The following is a 15,295-nucleotide window of genomic DNA, read 5'->3' as shown; positions in this document are numbered from 1 at the left end:
TATCTATTGTCCAGTAAAGTAGATTTCATGAACAGTGCAAACAATTGTACTGTCCTTATATATAAACTTAATGTAATAGTGTTTAATGAGGTCAAAAGAAATATGTTCAGTGACTGAAATTATGAAATTGTATGTGTCTTGTAATATCTAATGTTTCTTTCCCCCGTTCTTTTAATAGGTTTTTCTAATTATACATTATGCACCTTTGGTGAACTCATTGGCTGAGGTTATTCTTAATGGTGACCTGTCAGTGTTTTCTTCTAAAGTTGAGCAAGATATTCAGAAAAATTCAGTAAGTGGTCAGCTAATGTTTGAATATTTTTTTCATTTCTTTTAACTTAGAGGCAAAGAAAATACTTGAAAAATAAAATTGGATCTTTTGAAACTGGTAAGTTAAGGTGATCACGTTTAGGAGGGAAGAAAAGCAACATGAGACTTCAACTTTTATTCTCAAATATGACAGCAGTAAAATGCTCTGTGCAACTTATGTCTTCTTACTTGCCAACATTACAATATTTGTGCATTTATGCATGCATATATATCGCAGGTGGTGGTACAAGAATGTACAGGACACACAAATTGGAATACTTTGTCCCTTCTGCTGGGGTGAGACACTGCAGAGGCTTTCAGCTCTTTTGAGACATTCCTACAATCAAGTCTGCCTTCAGTTTTAGTTATTAACTTCCTGGTAGTGAGATACAGATCAGTCATCGCAACTTTCCTATAAAATTATTTCCTTACACAACTTGTAGCAGGAATGAGAGAATTAGTAAAATATAACTGTCTTTATGGTTAATCCTTTTAATATACAGGGAAATTAAGTTTTTCATCTAAATATTCTCAGTATTTTAGTGTTAAGGCTGATCATCTCTGAAAGCCCACGAGCATACATAAAAGACCTCACCTCACAATAGGTGAGGATTTTATTGCTTTGTCATTGCCCTTTATACATTCAGATTTAATTCTGTGCAAGTGTTCCTGGATGCTGCTGTTGCTGGGGGTTTTTCCCCAAGAGTTTCATGTATATGTTTTTTCTCTTTTGTTGTGGGCTTCACAGTTGGTGAAATGCTCTTTTAAAAGGCTTATTTGGGGATACTAATAATAAGGAGGTATGGCCTTACTCTGTTAAAGAGGCTACTGACTTCTGTCTAAAAGATGAATGTGTCCCCTAATGTCTGACTGGACAGCTAAGGGTGTTACTGTCTTGATGCTTAATTTATAACAAACACTAGATTGGTTGCATATGCACAGTCTTTCTCAGCAGTGCCTATAGGTGTTAGAGTTTCAAGGGTGAGGTATGCTTAAACTTTTGTATGATACAAGTCAACTCTTTCAAATTTCTTCCCGCTGTATGGTGGAAGCTATATGGGCTGATCTTTGCCAGTAGCTTTTGGGTCCTAGTATTTGTACTGTTGACCTTTATTTTTAGAACCTAATCTTGCTTAGAAGAACCTCTAAGGTGGAATAATGGAGTTGACCTTATGTTTTTAAGATAAAGCAGTCTCTTATTAGGAAATGTGAGACCTTCTGCTAGTTGCGTACTGAATGTTTTTGTGTGTGTTACTTGTGCAGAAGCAGCTTTGTTACTAGGAAATTTGTGGCAAGAGGGTGGGGCACCATTTGTTGCAGAAGTAAAAGATATGTATTTTTTTTCCCTGTCATAGTTACTGTAGAGAGTTGCAAAGTATTTGTAGCGTGAATGTTTGTATGCCTGAATTAATATTAGGGATATTAGGGGTTTCATATGAACTTCTGTTTGTTTTAGGTTTGTAGTATTATTTAGGTTGTTGCTTCTTGCTGGTCATGAAGATGTGGCCTGTCATTATATAAAAAATATTTCTGTTATACCTGAAAAGTTACTAAATAGGAGGGGAATTGTATTTCTAGGATAGATGCTTAATAAAACCACACTAAAGGCGAGCTTGATTTTAGGAGAGAGCAAAGTTTTGGCAATTTTAGTGGAAGGGGGGAAAAAAATTCCACGGGAAAAAATGAGTTTTTAGTAGGTTCAGCCATATTCTTTAGTGAAAACTTAGACAGGGATCCTTTACTGCCATAAAGCCGGCTAGTGGAAGTTCTTTATTTGCAGAAAGAACAGGGAATAATCTGTGGAAGAACTCCCTGTTGTTTTAAGTAGGGCATGGAGCTATACCAAGTGAGCTGCTCTCAGTTGAGGAGAGTGAACAACTACTGCATGGCATTTGCTGCTGATACACAACTTCATGCAGTGATGCTGAAGTGAGCTGTACATGGGGGGGGGCATAGACAGATCTAAATAAAGGTGAGAGTTCCTTGTTACTCTGTGATAGGACTTCTTAGCACAGAAAGTTGACTTTGAGCAATGCTAAGCATTTTACAGACTGTTCTTTGGACTATCTTAAGGTGTATTGGCATCATAAGTTTTTTACTCTAGTGCATTCTGTTGCAAAGGAATTACAAACTTTTACTGAATAATGCAAACTTTTTCAAGAGCTACTTTGGAGTTGCTTGTTCTGGGGTCAAAATAGAAAAGTGGTGAGCGAGCTTTATTTATTTATTTTTGGACTGAAATTTAGATTTGAGTTTGTTCTTATATCAGTCCCAAATTTACTTCTTTTACCTCTTCCTTTCTGTTATAATTTCCATAGGTAGTAATTTTTCATTCGCCTAGGCTTCTTGTTGTTTTCAGGATAATTCCATGTGAGGTGAAAGCCAGTTATCTCTAAATCTGCATTATTTATTTAACATTGCTCTTCTCTGGTATTTGAGATCTTGAAATATTTAAATTGCAGTGAAACGATCAGTGTATATACTAACATGCAGCTTTGAAAAACAAGTAGACAAAGGAAAAGCTGAGAAGTGTTGCAGTTGCTGTGTGTAAATGCAATGTATCCAGACTTATTCAGAGCAAATAACAATGATAATGCAGGAATAAATGGTGCTCTCTACTGGAAATCAGATTTGCGGAAAAAATCACCAGCAGATTTCACTGCTGATAGCTTATGAATTTGCAATAGTCTACCCATGGAGAGCTGCTGAACACCACAGGGCAGTAGTAATTGCCCAAACTCCATACATGGAGCTTTCAGTAAAGTGGATCCGTTATCACTCAGCTTGATAAATGAACAGGTACTCTACTTCAGAGTGTAGCAAGTTAAGATGTGATGGTGTTCCTGTACGTATGTTTTTTCCCCCCATGTTTCTATTATTAGGTGGTATCAGTAGAAATACTTGCTGTTTTTTCATGATGAGAGTTGAATATGTGTAGTCAAGAGAATGTATTTTAACTTTTTGGCTGTCATCACACTAAGGTTTACCTTATTTCCTGTGAGATCTATTTTCCTGCATAATTAGGATGTGGGTCAGTTCTACCTGTTTCTTTTTTTCTTTTTTTTTTGTTTAACCTACTTTCTCCTTCCCGTAAGAAGTTATTACTGGTACTGCCTTATTTTACCAGCACGCATTGCTCAAGATGAACCAAAATTGAAAATATGGTTGAAAGACATTTAAAAAGCATAAAATAGCCGTATCTCAAAATGTATAATCAGCTTAGATATAGACAGTGTAAACTAATTTAAACTCTGATTTTAGACTATTTGAAATACATAACCATATTATATTTGACAGCAAAGAATATATATTAGCTTTATTCTAAACATTCAGTTTGCACAGACAATGGATTAGTGCTCATAAGCATATCACTGTCAAATGGTCTTTTCTGTTCTTTTGCTCACATGGTTAACAACAGTGTATTAAGAATGCACGGATGTGAAGTACCTGTATTCTTTATAAAGAAAGTAGTTCCAGTAATTCCAGTTGTTTTATAACCTTCCTATGTTGCAGTTTGATCTGACTAAAAATATATCAGAGAGGTTACTGGGGAGATGTGTGGTAAATTTCACATTATGGGGTTTTTCTTTCTTTTTTTGGTATTGTGAAAGGTTCTTCCTACTGTGTGACTTGTTTCAGTGACAAGTGCAGGGTGCCTTATGCAAGACTTTATAAAAACTCTTTAACAAATGAGGCTCAGAGAAATGTTGTAGCATTTTGTCTTGTTCTAGGGTTCTTCCAAAATCTTTTCCTAATCTTTTTTTTCCATGTAGGAGTTCCTTATCAAGTGAGGGGAGGGACTTTTCCAAACTTTTTTTCTGAGATCTGTCTGATATATTCTGCTTCAGTGCTCGCTGCACTTGAGACACCTAAGGGAAGGAACGTAATCTCAGTTCTGTATTTCTTCTATTCTTGTATTTCTTTTCTCCTGCCTGCCCGTTAAGTTTTGAACCCTTCATCCAGTTTCAGCTAAATCTGATTGAGGTATAAAGGTCTGAAAGGTAATGAAGTTGCTCTAACTCACTTGCTCAGCGTAAACCTGTGTGGCCAGGAAGCCCCCAAACCATCTATTTTGCTGCCTGGCTACAGAGAGTTTTGTTAGCTGATCAGTGTTTGTACAGTCCTGGGTAAGAGAGAGCATGTGCTCTGGTAATCCAGCTGGCAGGCCAAACATGAGAAGGGAGCTCAAAACATCACAACTCGGAAGCAATCCACAAAAATATAGCGAAACAGGTTTTGTTAGTCCCACTAGTCACAGAACTTCTTGTAATCTCTTGAAATACTGATTTCTTCTGGGAGGTATTCATCGTCTACGTTTATTTTCTTGCTCTATAAATAAATCTTTAGGAAAGTAAGTATTTATTTGCTTTCTAGTCCAAAATCATTGTTCTGACCTGAAAGGCAAACTTCTGATATCTTTGGATAGAACACAAGTGTATTTAAGCCTAATAAATGAACTGATTTCAGTTGCCAGACTTTGTAGTAGTTGGCACAAGCCTAATATGTAGTTGAAGGAAGCTTAGATTCCAAAAAAGCTTGCAGCATAGAGCACTGGTTTTTATTCTCATTACTGCATAAGACTTTTAAACAGTGTATTCCATATTAATACCTTGCTTTTCACATGCATTTTTGGTTTAGCTGTCTTTATCCTATTCACAAAAAGGTGTTTTAATTTTCTATGTATAAGCTACTTCACCTGTTGAGTACAGTTCATTATTTGAACTTTCAAAAGAAAACTTTCATTTTTTTTAAGACACTTCTGTTGATAAAGTAGATGATTCTATATCTTCATCCCAAAATGGCTTGCTTCTTAATTTGAAATCTTTAGGATACATTATTTAGCAGATAATTCTGTTCTAGTTATGATTTGATACACTTCAGTTTGGTTGAGATCCGCTTTCCTGTATTTTAATACTAATTTGCGATTTCTAAGTGATGTGCTAAATTGTATTCTAAAAACCCTGTTTGTAAGAACTGAAGTTTCTTCATAAACTATAGTAAAATGTCTCTCTAGCTCAGTATGTACTATTGAAATTTGCAGGCAAAGTCAAGTATCAGATGTTTCATAAAACCCACCGAAACTCTTGAGAGGTCTCTTGAAATTAACAAACAGAAGGGGAAGAAGAGATTGCAGAAAAGACCCAACTATAAAAATGTTGGTGAAGAAGATGAAGAGGAGAGAGGATCTGAGGATTCCCAAGATGACCTAGATAAATCTAAAGGTACAGAAGGGAGTTCAAAGGGCATCAGAACAAGCAGTGAAAATGAAGGTGAGTATATCAGTAAACAAAAACGATGTCCCCAATTTGGATAACGTTACTGATTGTGTGGACCTAGTTTTGATCTGTTAAATGGATTTCTTTTTCTTTTATTGTACTGGGTAAACCTAGGGATGATTTTATCTTTTTCTATTTGGATTTGTTTTTCTGGATTTTTTTTTTTTTTTTTTTTTTTGTTAAATCATTCTGTCAGAACATGGTATTTTAATCCGATTAAAAAATATGAAAGGATTTTCATTTCTTCCTATTCTTATTTGGCCCTTACTTAAAAACAAAACAAAAAAAACCCCAAAAAAGCTACAAAGTCATTAAGTCTACTTAGAAAATGCTCAACAATCACGTGCAGCTATCTGCAAGGTGGTTCTTTTGTTGTTGTTTGGTTGGTAAGGCAAATAGCGTAGCCACTTTACCTTTATAAGATGCTCAGGAGTATTTTATACATGTCTGAATGAATAAATACCATTATCTACCATGTATTGTCACTTTCGACTTTTTGAATCTTATGGTTCAAAATTAAAAAAAAAATCTTTGAGCTTTTTAGATTTTAATCACACATTTTCAAGTTTTTTTGACCTAATGCTAACTACAAGAAGAATTGGTTTTATATGAGTATATGCATATTTCCTTATGTAGCACTTAAATTCCTTAAAGAAATCTTTAAAATAAGTAAGCTTTTCTTGTATTGGAAAGAAAATCCCAATCTAGGTATTCGTTAACCTTTTTAAGTTTGTAGCGTATACTTCTTATGTATAGTTGCATTAGTTGCTTTTAATGCATAATGTAAAATGTGAAAGCGTTTGCAGTAATCACTTGTTAAAAATATAACTTTTTGTTCTTTAGAAATAGAGATGGTAATCATGGAGAGATGTAAACTGTCAGAAATGTCTATCTCTACTGTGACAGAACAGAATACAACAGATGAAGAAAAGAGTGCAGCTGCCTCTGGGAGTGAGATGACAAACTGGAATAGGTAAGAAGGAACTTTAATTTTCCTTGTTGGCTTTCTTGCTTGCTATCTCTCACTTCTATCATCCCTCTTAAGAGACGTCTGAAGTTTGCTTTTAATTAAAATTACAGGGGTTCTTGTGAGTCAAAAGTATGTGAGGCAATAGGAAGATGGGTTGTGGCCTCTCCACTGAGCAGTTTGGGATATGGTCCAGTTGCTTTGTTAACTTTATGCTTTCTTTTAAAGCAATTACGGTGCCTTAAGTAGTTAATGTTAAATGTAGTAACAGAATGTTAAATGTATTCATGGAAGATGAGCTTTTTCAAAACCTCTGAATTCAGCTAGAAAAACAGTTTTCTTAAGGAATTTTATTTGCCCACCTGTCAATTTTATATACTTCTATACGCAAAAAGATAAAATAAGAATTCCTTGGTTTAGGGCTGAATTTTGCAAAATTTCAGTAGTGAGTTTTTATCAATAAGCCCTGCTAACCTTTGTATGCTTTCTGAGGTGTACGAGTGTATCTTAGGGTTATTGAACACTTCTCTTGGTGATTGATTTTTAAATGAGGAACTGTTCTTTAAATGAAACTGAGTAAGTAATGAAAATGTATTCATCTTGAAATCTGTTAACTTGTATGGTAATGTTCTCAAAACAAAAGAATAAAGCTAAAATACAGTTTTCACCTGTTTCTGGGAGCAGAAGTTCTCCTGATTTCAGAACAGAAACTCTGATAGTGCAGTCTAATCCATCTTAAATTTTTTTATTTGCAAAATTTTTTAAAATCGGCTATAGCTTCTTATATATTAAATACCCATGAGATACTTTTTGTAAGATTTCTGCTGTGTTCATATCTTTAGAATGCTAAAAATAATGTTTTTAAATAATATAAAGAAAAAATATAAATATATTAAAAATATTTTAAAATTTTTAGAATGCTAAAAAGAAACTGAGCTTGTCATCGCTGACACAAAAGTACTTGCAAGTATGTTGCTTAGATAGCTTTGATTACATTGGCTAATAAAAATAATATTTTTAATTTAATTTCACTTTAAAAATGAAATTGAACCTAGACTTGAACTATTTTTAAAATACATTGTTGTAAGTTAGCAATATCTTGATAAAGTGTGCCAAATGACTTTCAGAATGAAATTGGCATTGACTGCATTGAATACTGAAGCAACTAGTTTGTTTAACTCTTCAAGATGCAAAATATTTACATGTGAGATCCCAATGCATTTGGCAGATGTTTGCATTTCAGGACAGTTGAGTCTGCATGTAGTGATCTGAAAACATCCTGCATATTTTTAAAAATAAATAGCATCCAAAAAAAAAAAAACTTGCAGGACTAAAATATTCTTAAAAACAAGGACAGACCTTAGGCAGGGCATTTCTGGCCTAGTTCTGTGCATATGTTAGCTTGCTTTTATTAAAATGAATTATTGAAAGTAGTAGGATAAACCATTATAGCTTAAGTTTTGGGGGTATCCTATATCCCAAACGTAGTATTTAAAATGATAATTAAGTCTCAGAAAAGATTGCTTAAATATGCATAACTTCTTTCCTTCACTGATTGGTATCACTGCAAGTGTTGTGGATAAGGTGATAGGTGCCACACCGTAGTGGAAAATGCGAAATGTTTTACCCCATACCTCAGGTGGGTAAAACTTTTGTAACTGGAGTAGCAACTGATGAGTGTGATGATATTGATTCCTAATGAGTTGTATTTTTCAATTGTGGAGATGCTCTACTGGAGCAAGAATAAATAATTTGAAGAATTCCCTTGTGGCATCTGATCTGATTGTTACAAGTCACTCATAGAAGACTAAAGGAAAAACGTGGCTTCAGAATTATGAAATACTTCCGAAAATATTTGCCACATAGCCTTTAATTTGATATTAGAAGTGATTTTAAAAAAAATGTACGATAGAGGTAGACAGATGAACAGAAGAGGCCTCAGTTAGTAAAGCTCTATATAAATATAAAATGTAAGTCAAGCTTTCAACTTCCCTTAATCATTTTACTATAGGAGGGAATATTAAAAGGAAAAAGTTTAACTATTTTTTTGTGCCATTTTAGCTTGTGCCTCACTCCTAGATAGATTAAGGCTAAAGGTTGTTTTAAATTAACTTTTATGATATGTTACGTAGCAAAGATTTTCCAAAATGCTATACATTCATGCCATCTTGTCCCTTCTGGTGCTGCTTTCTTTCAGCTGAAATTCATTTGGTTTGTGCTGTATTTAGCCTATATAGGGACTTCTTAATGAGAGTGGGGATTCCTAGAAGTTTGAGCCACAGATTATTCAGATAGGGACTGTGATAATACTGATAAAGACAGATGCCATAAAAAAGTACCTGCAATGGAAATTATTCATCCTACTGCTATGATCATATTTCTTCGGATTTCATGAAATTGTGTAATTCAAAAAATCTGATATAAATGTGTGGGGGGAAAAACAGTGACAAATGCATTAGAGATGGTAGAAATATTTTAACAGCATGTAAAATCATTGTTGGTGGAAGGGTTACTGATATTTCTGCAACTATGACTTCCTAAACCACTGGTTTTATTAAAATTAAAACAAAACATGACTTTGACCTCTCAGGTCTATTTTGAGAGTAATTATGATCAGTTGTTGGTCTGGCGACAAACATAGAATTGTCTAGTATTTAACTCAGTATTTAAACAGTATTTAAATAGTTCTTGAACCTGGATACCTTGGTTCTCCTGCTTATGGCCTTGAGTCTGAGCTCTCTTGGCTATGTGTAAAACACCCTATTTCAGGATGTTGTGAGGCCTGTATATGGCTTGCTTGATGCTTAGAGAGTGCTTTGAAAACTGAAGGCACTCATTTATTATTCGGAATTTTCAATATTGCTAGTATTTTAGGTTGCTTTTCATCAAATAGTTTTCTTCTCCCTTCACATCTCTTATGCTGGGAATGTCACATGGGAAGTTTGGCTTAACTAAGTACAGCAAAGTTGAACTTGGGCAAAGAGGAATTGTAACTCAGTGTCAGTTAGGTATTTCAGAGAGGATGCTTGTGATCTAACATGAAAAATGCGTTACTATGTGGCTGCAATGTCATGAACTGACCAGTTATTCTTGTGATAGCTTTGTTCCAGTGGAAGAGAGCATGTTGTAGAAATGTTTATGGAGCTGAAGGGAAGTGTCAAATACATTGTTGTGACTTCTATTGAGTGGTTTACATAAATTGTGGCCATGAGGGTGCCACAGATCTGAAATATCTATACAAGCATGTTAGATTCTTTACTTTACTTCTGACCTTTAGTTAACTGCAACAATGAGTTTGTAGTGCATGCTTCTGAATTGCTGTGTCAGAAGGTGGGGAAATTTATTTTTCCCACTTTGAATGTTGTTATCTTAAAGTATTTCAGATTGCTAATGTATTGCTACATCAAGTATCAGGAACATGTTATGTAACATAAGGATTTTTTCACTTTAAAGAAAAAACTTTACAGTTCAGTGAAGGAATTATTCTTATGTCTTTTTTAATCAAAGTTCTAAACCCAGCTCTTCTGGTGATCCTGTCGCTTTCCTTATCTTGTATTTCCTGGCCACTTATTCTGTAAAAATAGATCAGAGAATTTAATTCCTGCTTGTGCTCTGAGCTGACCATATGCAAACCAGCTCAGGACAAGAAGCCAAGTTGCTTTGCCACCAGGCGTGGGCTAATACCAGCTGAATCTCAGCCATATCTGGTCTATCTAAACGGCTTCTGGATTAAGTTGACTTTCTGATCTATTCAGGGTGCAGGTGAAGGGAACTCATGAATGTTTGTAGCTTCCTATACTCATGTCATAGATTACATAGTCTTAAAATCAGGAGAAAAAACTTTTGTAGTCCAGAGTTTTTATTTTCCCTTCCCAACTTTCTTTCCTTGTTCTATTTTCTCTCTCTCTCTTTCTCTCTAACTGGTTAACTTCAAAATTTTCTGATGCTTTTGTTAGTGTAACCTAGCCTCCTCCAACCCTTTAGTGAAGTGTCTTTCTTACTATAAAAGTAAAAACATTTCAAGGCTGGCACAACATGAGTTTTAAGGTAGTCATCTTGTGTGCCACAGTGATAGCAGGTCTGGGCAGTTATCTATGTATACCATTACAATAAGCTGTAGAACACTTCTGCATACATAATAAATATGCTAGAAACAAACCCCACAGAAGCGTGAACAGTTACTAGTTGGGAAAGTATTATGTAACACATCCTGTTAAAATGTCAGAAAATACAAGTTATGGCTATAACCTGCCCTCAAATTGGTTATTTTTTGCTTAATGCCTGAAAATGTGCATAGCTAGGTTTGTTTCTTCCATTAGCTATGTGTAGAATAGGATAACTAATTATGTGTTTTTCTGTAAACATTGCCTTTTTCTTCTCCACCATCTCAAAGTTACTGCTTTCCACAGGCCTTTTCTCGATATGGTCTATAATGCGCTAGACTGTGCTGAAGATGATTACTATGCTCTCTTTGTGCTCTGTCTTCTGTATGCCATGTCACATAATAAAGGTAAGAAACTTTTTTCTTCCCGGAGAAAACTAAATGAGTCGCAGTGATTTTGTAAACAGTCACATGCTGCCTACTTAATCTTTGATGTTTATATGTGCTTTAAACAGTGAGAAATTCCTTACACAATAAGAGGGAGGAAAATAAGTGTGCTGAAAGTTAAAAATAATTGCTAAGGATCTCCTTTTTATGACAGCTTTCGTGGAAAGCTTTGTGAATATCAAATTTTTCTTTTGATTTCTTGGAACTGGAATAGGATTATTGTGTTTCATTTTTAGTCTCTCAACTTCAGTTGAAGGCCACTATATTCAGTCTGAATATATAAGGGGTGTGATTTTTTTTTTTTTTCTTCTTCCCCTGTGATTCTTCCTTCTGTGATTCCCCCCCTCTTTGCATGTACTGCGGTGGCTACATGTAATCTAAATATAAAGTGTTGCAAGACTTGTCCCCATGTGCTAATACTAAATCTTTGTATGCTTTACACATCTGCATGATGCACAAGGCTTGAGAATCAGATCTTATGAAAGTCAGCTATTGCCTGTTTGCATTCAGCTTTGCCAGACCTTCAGCTATTTCTTTCTACCATGCACTTCCTCAACAGCCTCCCTCATCTGTTGTGCCATAATTGATTGAAAGCTTGTTTAAGTTATTTTTTTATGACACAGAACACCGACATCCTCCCAAGTCTCAAGAAGCCTGAACTGTTTTACAAACTAGCAAAACTGTGTTAAAAGTGCAGTCCATTATCATTCATACAATTTGAGAATATGCAGCCTCTTCTAAGGGGTGATTGTGGTTGGATTTTTGTTTTTTAAATTACTAGCTTTCTTGTGTGCATTTCGAATAGGTTCTTTATGTGAGCATTTCATTCATATGAATAATCATTTATTTCGGGAATCGAGAGCTGAATTTAAGTTATTTTCTGCTTATAATAATTTCTTTAGAGCTTTATACTGAAAATGTAAGTTCATGAGCTGCTTCAGTGAACAGAGCAAAAGGGCAATGGGTGTGATAGCATGTCGACAAGTAAGAATGTTGTTCTAGCTTCAAGGTGCCTATAAAAGGCAAGCAGAATGGTGTTGAGGATCTTGAGGAAGACTCATGAGATAAATTTTTGGTCTGCACGATTAAGTTCTGCAAGAAAACTTAATATTTATGAACTTACAAGGAAAAAAGTGAATTTGAACTGTTGGTAGCCCTTTAGAGATAGGAGAGTTACTAAACTAATTGAGAGAATTTGTGACACTATTCAAAGAAAAAAGTCTTCCCTTTTGAATATCTGTCTCTGTATTGGAGCAACGATTCTGGAGTGGGTGTAATGAAACTGTCATATGACACAGTGACTAGCTTAGAGGTGGGGACTGGTAGCTGCAATAGCTCGGGACCTGTGAAAGGAGATTAAAGTGACATTTTGGACTGTTGTATGTTTAAAAATGTCAGTTTATGTGAGTTGCTGGCTTGCAGCTGCGAAATATTTGCCCTTACATTTACAGCTTGCTTTGAAGGGTGTTAACCTGATTTGACTTCTACTGTGATTGGGAAATAAGTCATTGCAATTTCTTTATGCTTGTATGAGATCAGATACTCATCTGTCAATAAGCTTTGGGAAAGTTCTTTCAGGAAGCGCAAGCGAGCTGGCTATCTCTTTCAGTGTCGGATGGGCTGCAGTAAGCTGAATATCTAACTCCAAACCCTTATAGTGCTGTTCAGTTACATAGATGTATTAAGTGCTTCTGCCCAATTGATTGGAGAGAACAGAAGATACATTAGAACGCTGTTGAGCAGCATCCTATTTGGGAGCACAGTGGAAACATTGTGTTGGGCTATTATGCCTGTGCAAACTGTGTTCTGTAAGCTAGCTTCTGTTCACTTCAGTGCATCTGGAAGGTGGCTATGATTTCTCTGGCAAATATAAAGACTCTAGGGTAGTGTGAGGGGGTGTTATTTAACATGCTTCTCTATAGCATTAATGTAATAAAGGGGTATACTGCTGTGCCTGACTCACTCTGGAACCAGGTCAGTACCTCTGTCTTGCTTGTGTTTCCTCATAATTGCTTTATATGAGGGGAAACTTATTTTTATAAACAGATAACTTTTTTCCAGCCTGACAGGCAGTTGTTTGAACAAGTGCTTCTGGATAAGAATAAACAAGGAGTTTTTCTTGGACAAGTTAAAGCAAATACTACTCATTCAAAGTACTGGGAAGTTTCAGAATTTCATTCTTGTCTTAGCTGCTACTTTACTTGGTACTTTTCCTGTCAAGCTTCAGGTGCGAGTATGGGAAGGGATGGCCATTAAACGTCAGCTCCCTTTCTTCGAGAAATATGGGTAAAAGCAATAAGTCTTTGGTTATTACTCAAATTACTTGGAAACCAACCTGTACGGATATTCACAACGTATGTGTACTTTGGTCAAATGTCTGGGCAGAACTTCTTGATTTTACCAGTGCCTTCAGATTTTTCTTCCACCTTTGGCAAGTCTAAACCATGATTATAAAAAGAAGCAGAAGCACAGGAGCACTTTCTTACCTAGCAAGTAACTGGCGCTCTCAGACTGATTGGACAATGTCCTGTTCTTAAAACTAGAATTATCTGTCTTCCCTTACGGTTCTCTTCCAATAGCTACAAGTAATAATAGTGATGTATTAAAACAACTAATATAAAATGACCAACCATGGCCCTCAAATAGTCCCTTTCTAACTCTGTTATCTTCTCTGTATGCCTGCCATATTTTCCTCAGTCTTGAACACACATTTTGCTTCTTCATCCACTAAATACTCTAGGATCCTAAGGTGAGCCCCTCTTGTTCTCCTTTAGACTCTTGATGTCTTCTTAGATATCTTTCTCTAGGGATGAAAGGATGCTTCTCTGAGACTATCATTTGCAGAGAATTTCAGGGCTTTCACAGACTCTTGAGAAAGCAGACAGTGGAACTATTATCACCAAAGGCAGCACCAGAGCTTTGTCATGCTTTAGCCTGGTCTGACTTTAACCTCTGTGGGTTTTGGGTTTTTTTCATCCCCAAAAGCTAATCTTAGAACCAGTATACTTCCTCTAGAAAATGCCTTGCTCTTCATGGACTTCTGAGAATCAGTCTGTGCTATAAAATTCTGATGGCAGAGATGGATTCTTTTTTCTTACCATGGCCAAATTTGTTAGTTGTAACTGTGCAGCTTCAGAGAGTTCTCAGCAGTCCTTTAAGGCCCTTATAAGGGAGTATGGGAGGTGGCCTACACTGCAGGATTGTATTTCTTGAGAGTTCTTCTTTTTAAGGCCATAAAATAGCAGGTCCTTCAGCCCACTGTACTTGCTTCCAGTTTAATTAAAGTCACTTTGATGTCCTGCTCCCAGGAAAAAAGGTTGCCTATGGTCTCTTGTGTCAAAGATTTGCTTACATGTAGGGTATTGCTGTAAACAGTGAAGGGTGCAGCAGACACAGCTTGTTGCTCCATAGTTTCAGCAATGTTTATGCTGTTTATTTTTTGGTTAATGAGAAAAATAAAAGAGGTGGTGAAGTATCTACATTTCGAGAGGCTGAAACTTCCTGGCCCTGAAACTGAAGATACCTAGACACGTTCTATGCATTTAAGTGCTCAAAATCAACACTTCATTCTTTGGCAGTCATGACAGCTGTCTCTAAATAAACAAACATTCAGGCTATACTCATGAGTTTTCCAAGTTTTCCAACAACTTATATTAGCGCATTGCTGTTTGGAAGTTTTCCCACTCCTCCTGCCCTGGTCTAGAGCTTAGGTACTTGACAGATAATGACATCCAGTTTTGCTCTTGACTGCCCTTCATCAACCTGCTTTTCTTGTCCCTTTTAAGAGACTGCTTTCAGCCTTAGGGACCACACAATCAGTCCCTCTGTACCTTGGAGAAGAAAGGTTTTATAGTCTCCTGATTTCTAGTGCCTCTATTTGACTTGCATAAGCTAAATGTTCCTCCTAAATTCAGGAATTTCTGTGGAGGAGTTCTTCTCTACACCAAGTTCAGTAACAGGGTCATCATGGAAGGTGCCTCAGGATTAGATTGGAGCCCATGTTTATATCTGCATTCAGTAGAATGCAAGCGACCTGTCTGTACAGCCTTTCTCAAGGTAAGGGCCCGTGACCCTTTTCTTTTATAAAGGGGCATTAAATCCTGTGGTAACAGCTAACAATGTCCCAGTGATGATCTAATTAAGAAAATGCGGAAGTGCAAAGTAGTTTCCCATATTTTAGAAAGCAGCAAATCT

The 15,295-nt window shown here is 36.0% G+C and overlaps 1 protein-coding gene across 4 annotated transcripts in view; it reads left to right on the top strand.

Annotated features, from left to right (window-relative positions):
* CLEC16A (C-type lectin domain containing 16A) overlaps nucleotides 1-15,295 on the top strand; it is a 95,767-nt gene that overhangs the window by 18,394 nt on the left and 62,078 nt on the right. For all 4 annotated transcript variants that reach the window (XM_026096351.2, XM_026096353.2, XM_064520395.1 and 1 more), the window contains exons 9-12: nucleotides 179-292; nucleotides 5,351-5,579; nucleotides 6,429-6,558; nucleotides 10,962-11,062. In XM_026096351.2, coding sequence (XP_025952136.1) covers nucleotides 179-292; nucleotides 5,351-5,579; nucleotides 6,429-6,558; nucleotides 10,962-11,062 — 574 coding nt within the window. The remainder of the gene's footprint in view (nucleotides 1-178; nucleotides 293-5,350; nucleotides 5,580-6,428; nucleotides 6,559-10,961; nucleotides 11,063-15,295) is intronic.

This window comes from Dromaius novaehollandiae, chromosome 14, assembly GCF_036370855.1.
Source record: "Dromaius novaehollandiae isolate bDroNov1 chromosome 14, bDroNov1.hap1, whole genome shotgun sequence".
In the NCBI taxonomy this organism is placed as follows: domain Eukaryota; kingdom Metazoa; phylum Chordata; class Aves; order Casuariiformes; family Dromaiidae; genus Dromaius; species Dromaius novaehollandiae.
This window is presented reverse-complemented; position numbering and strand designations above follow the sequence as displayed.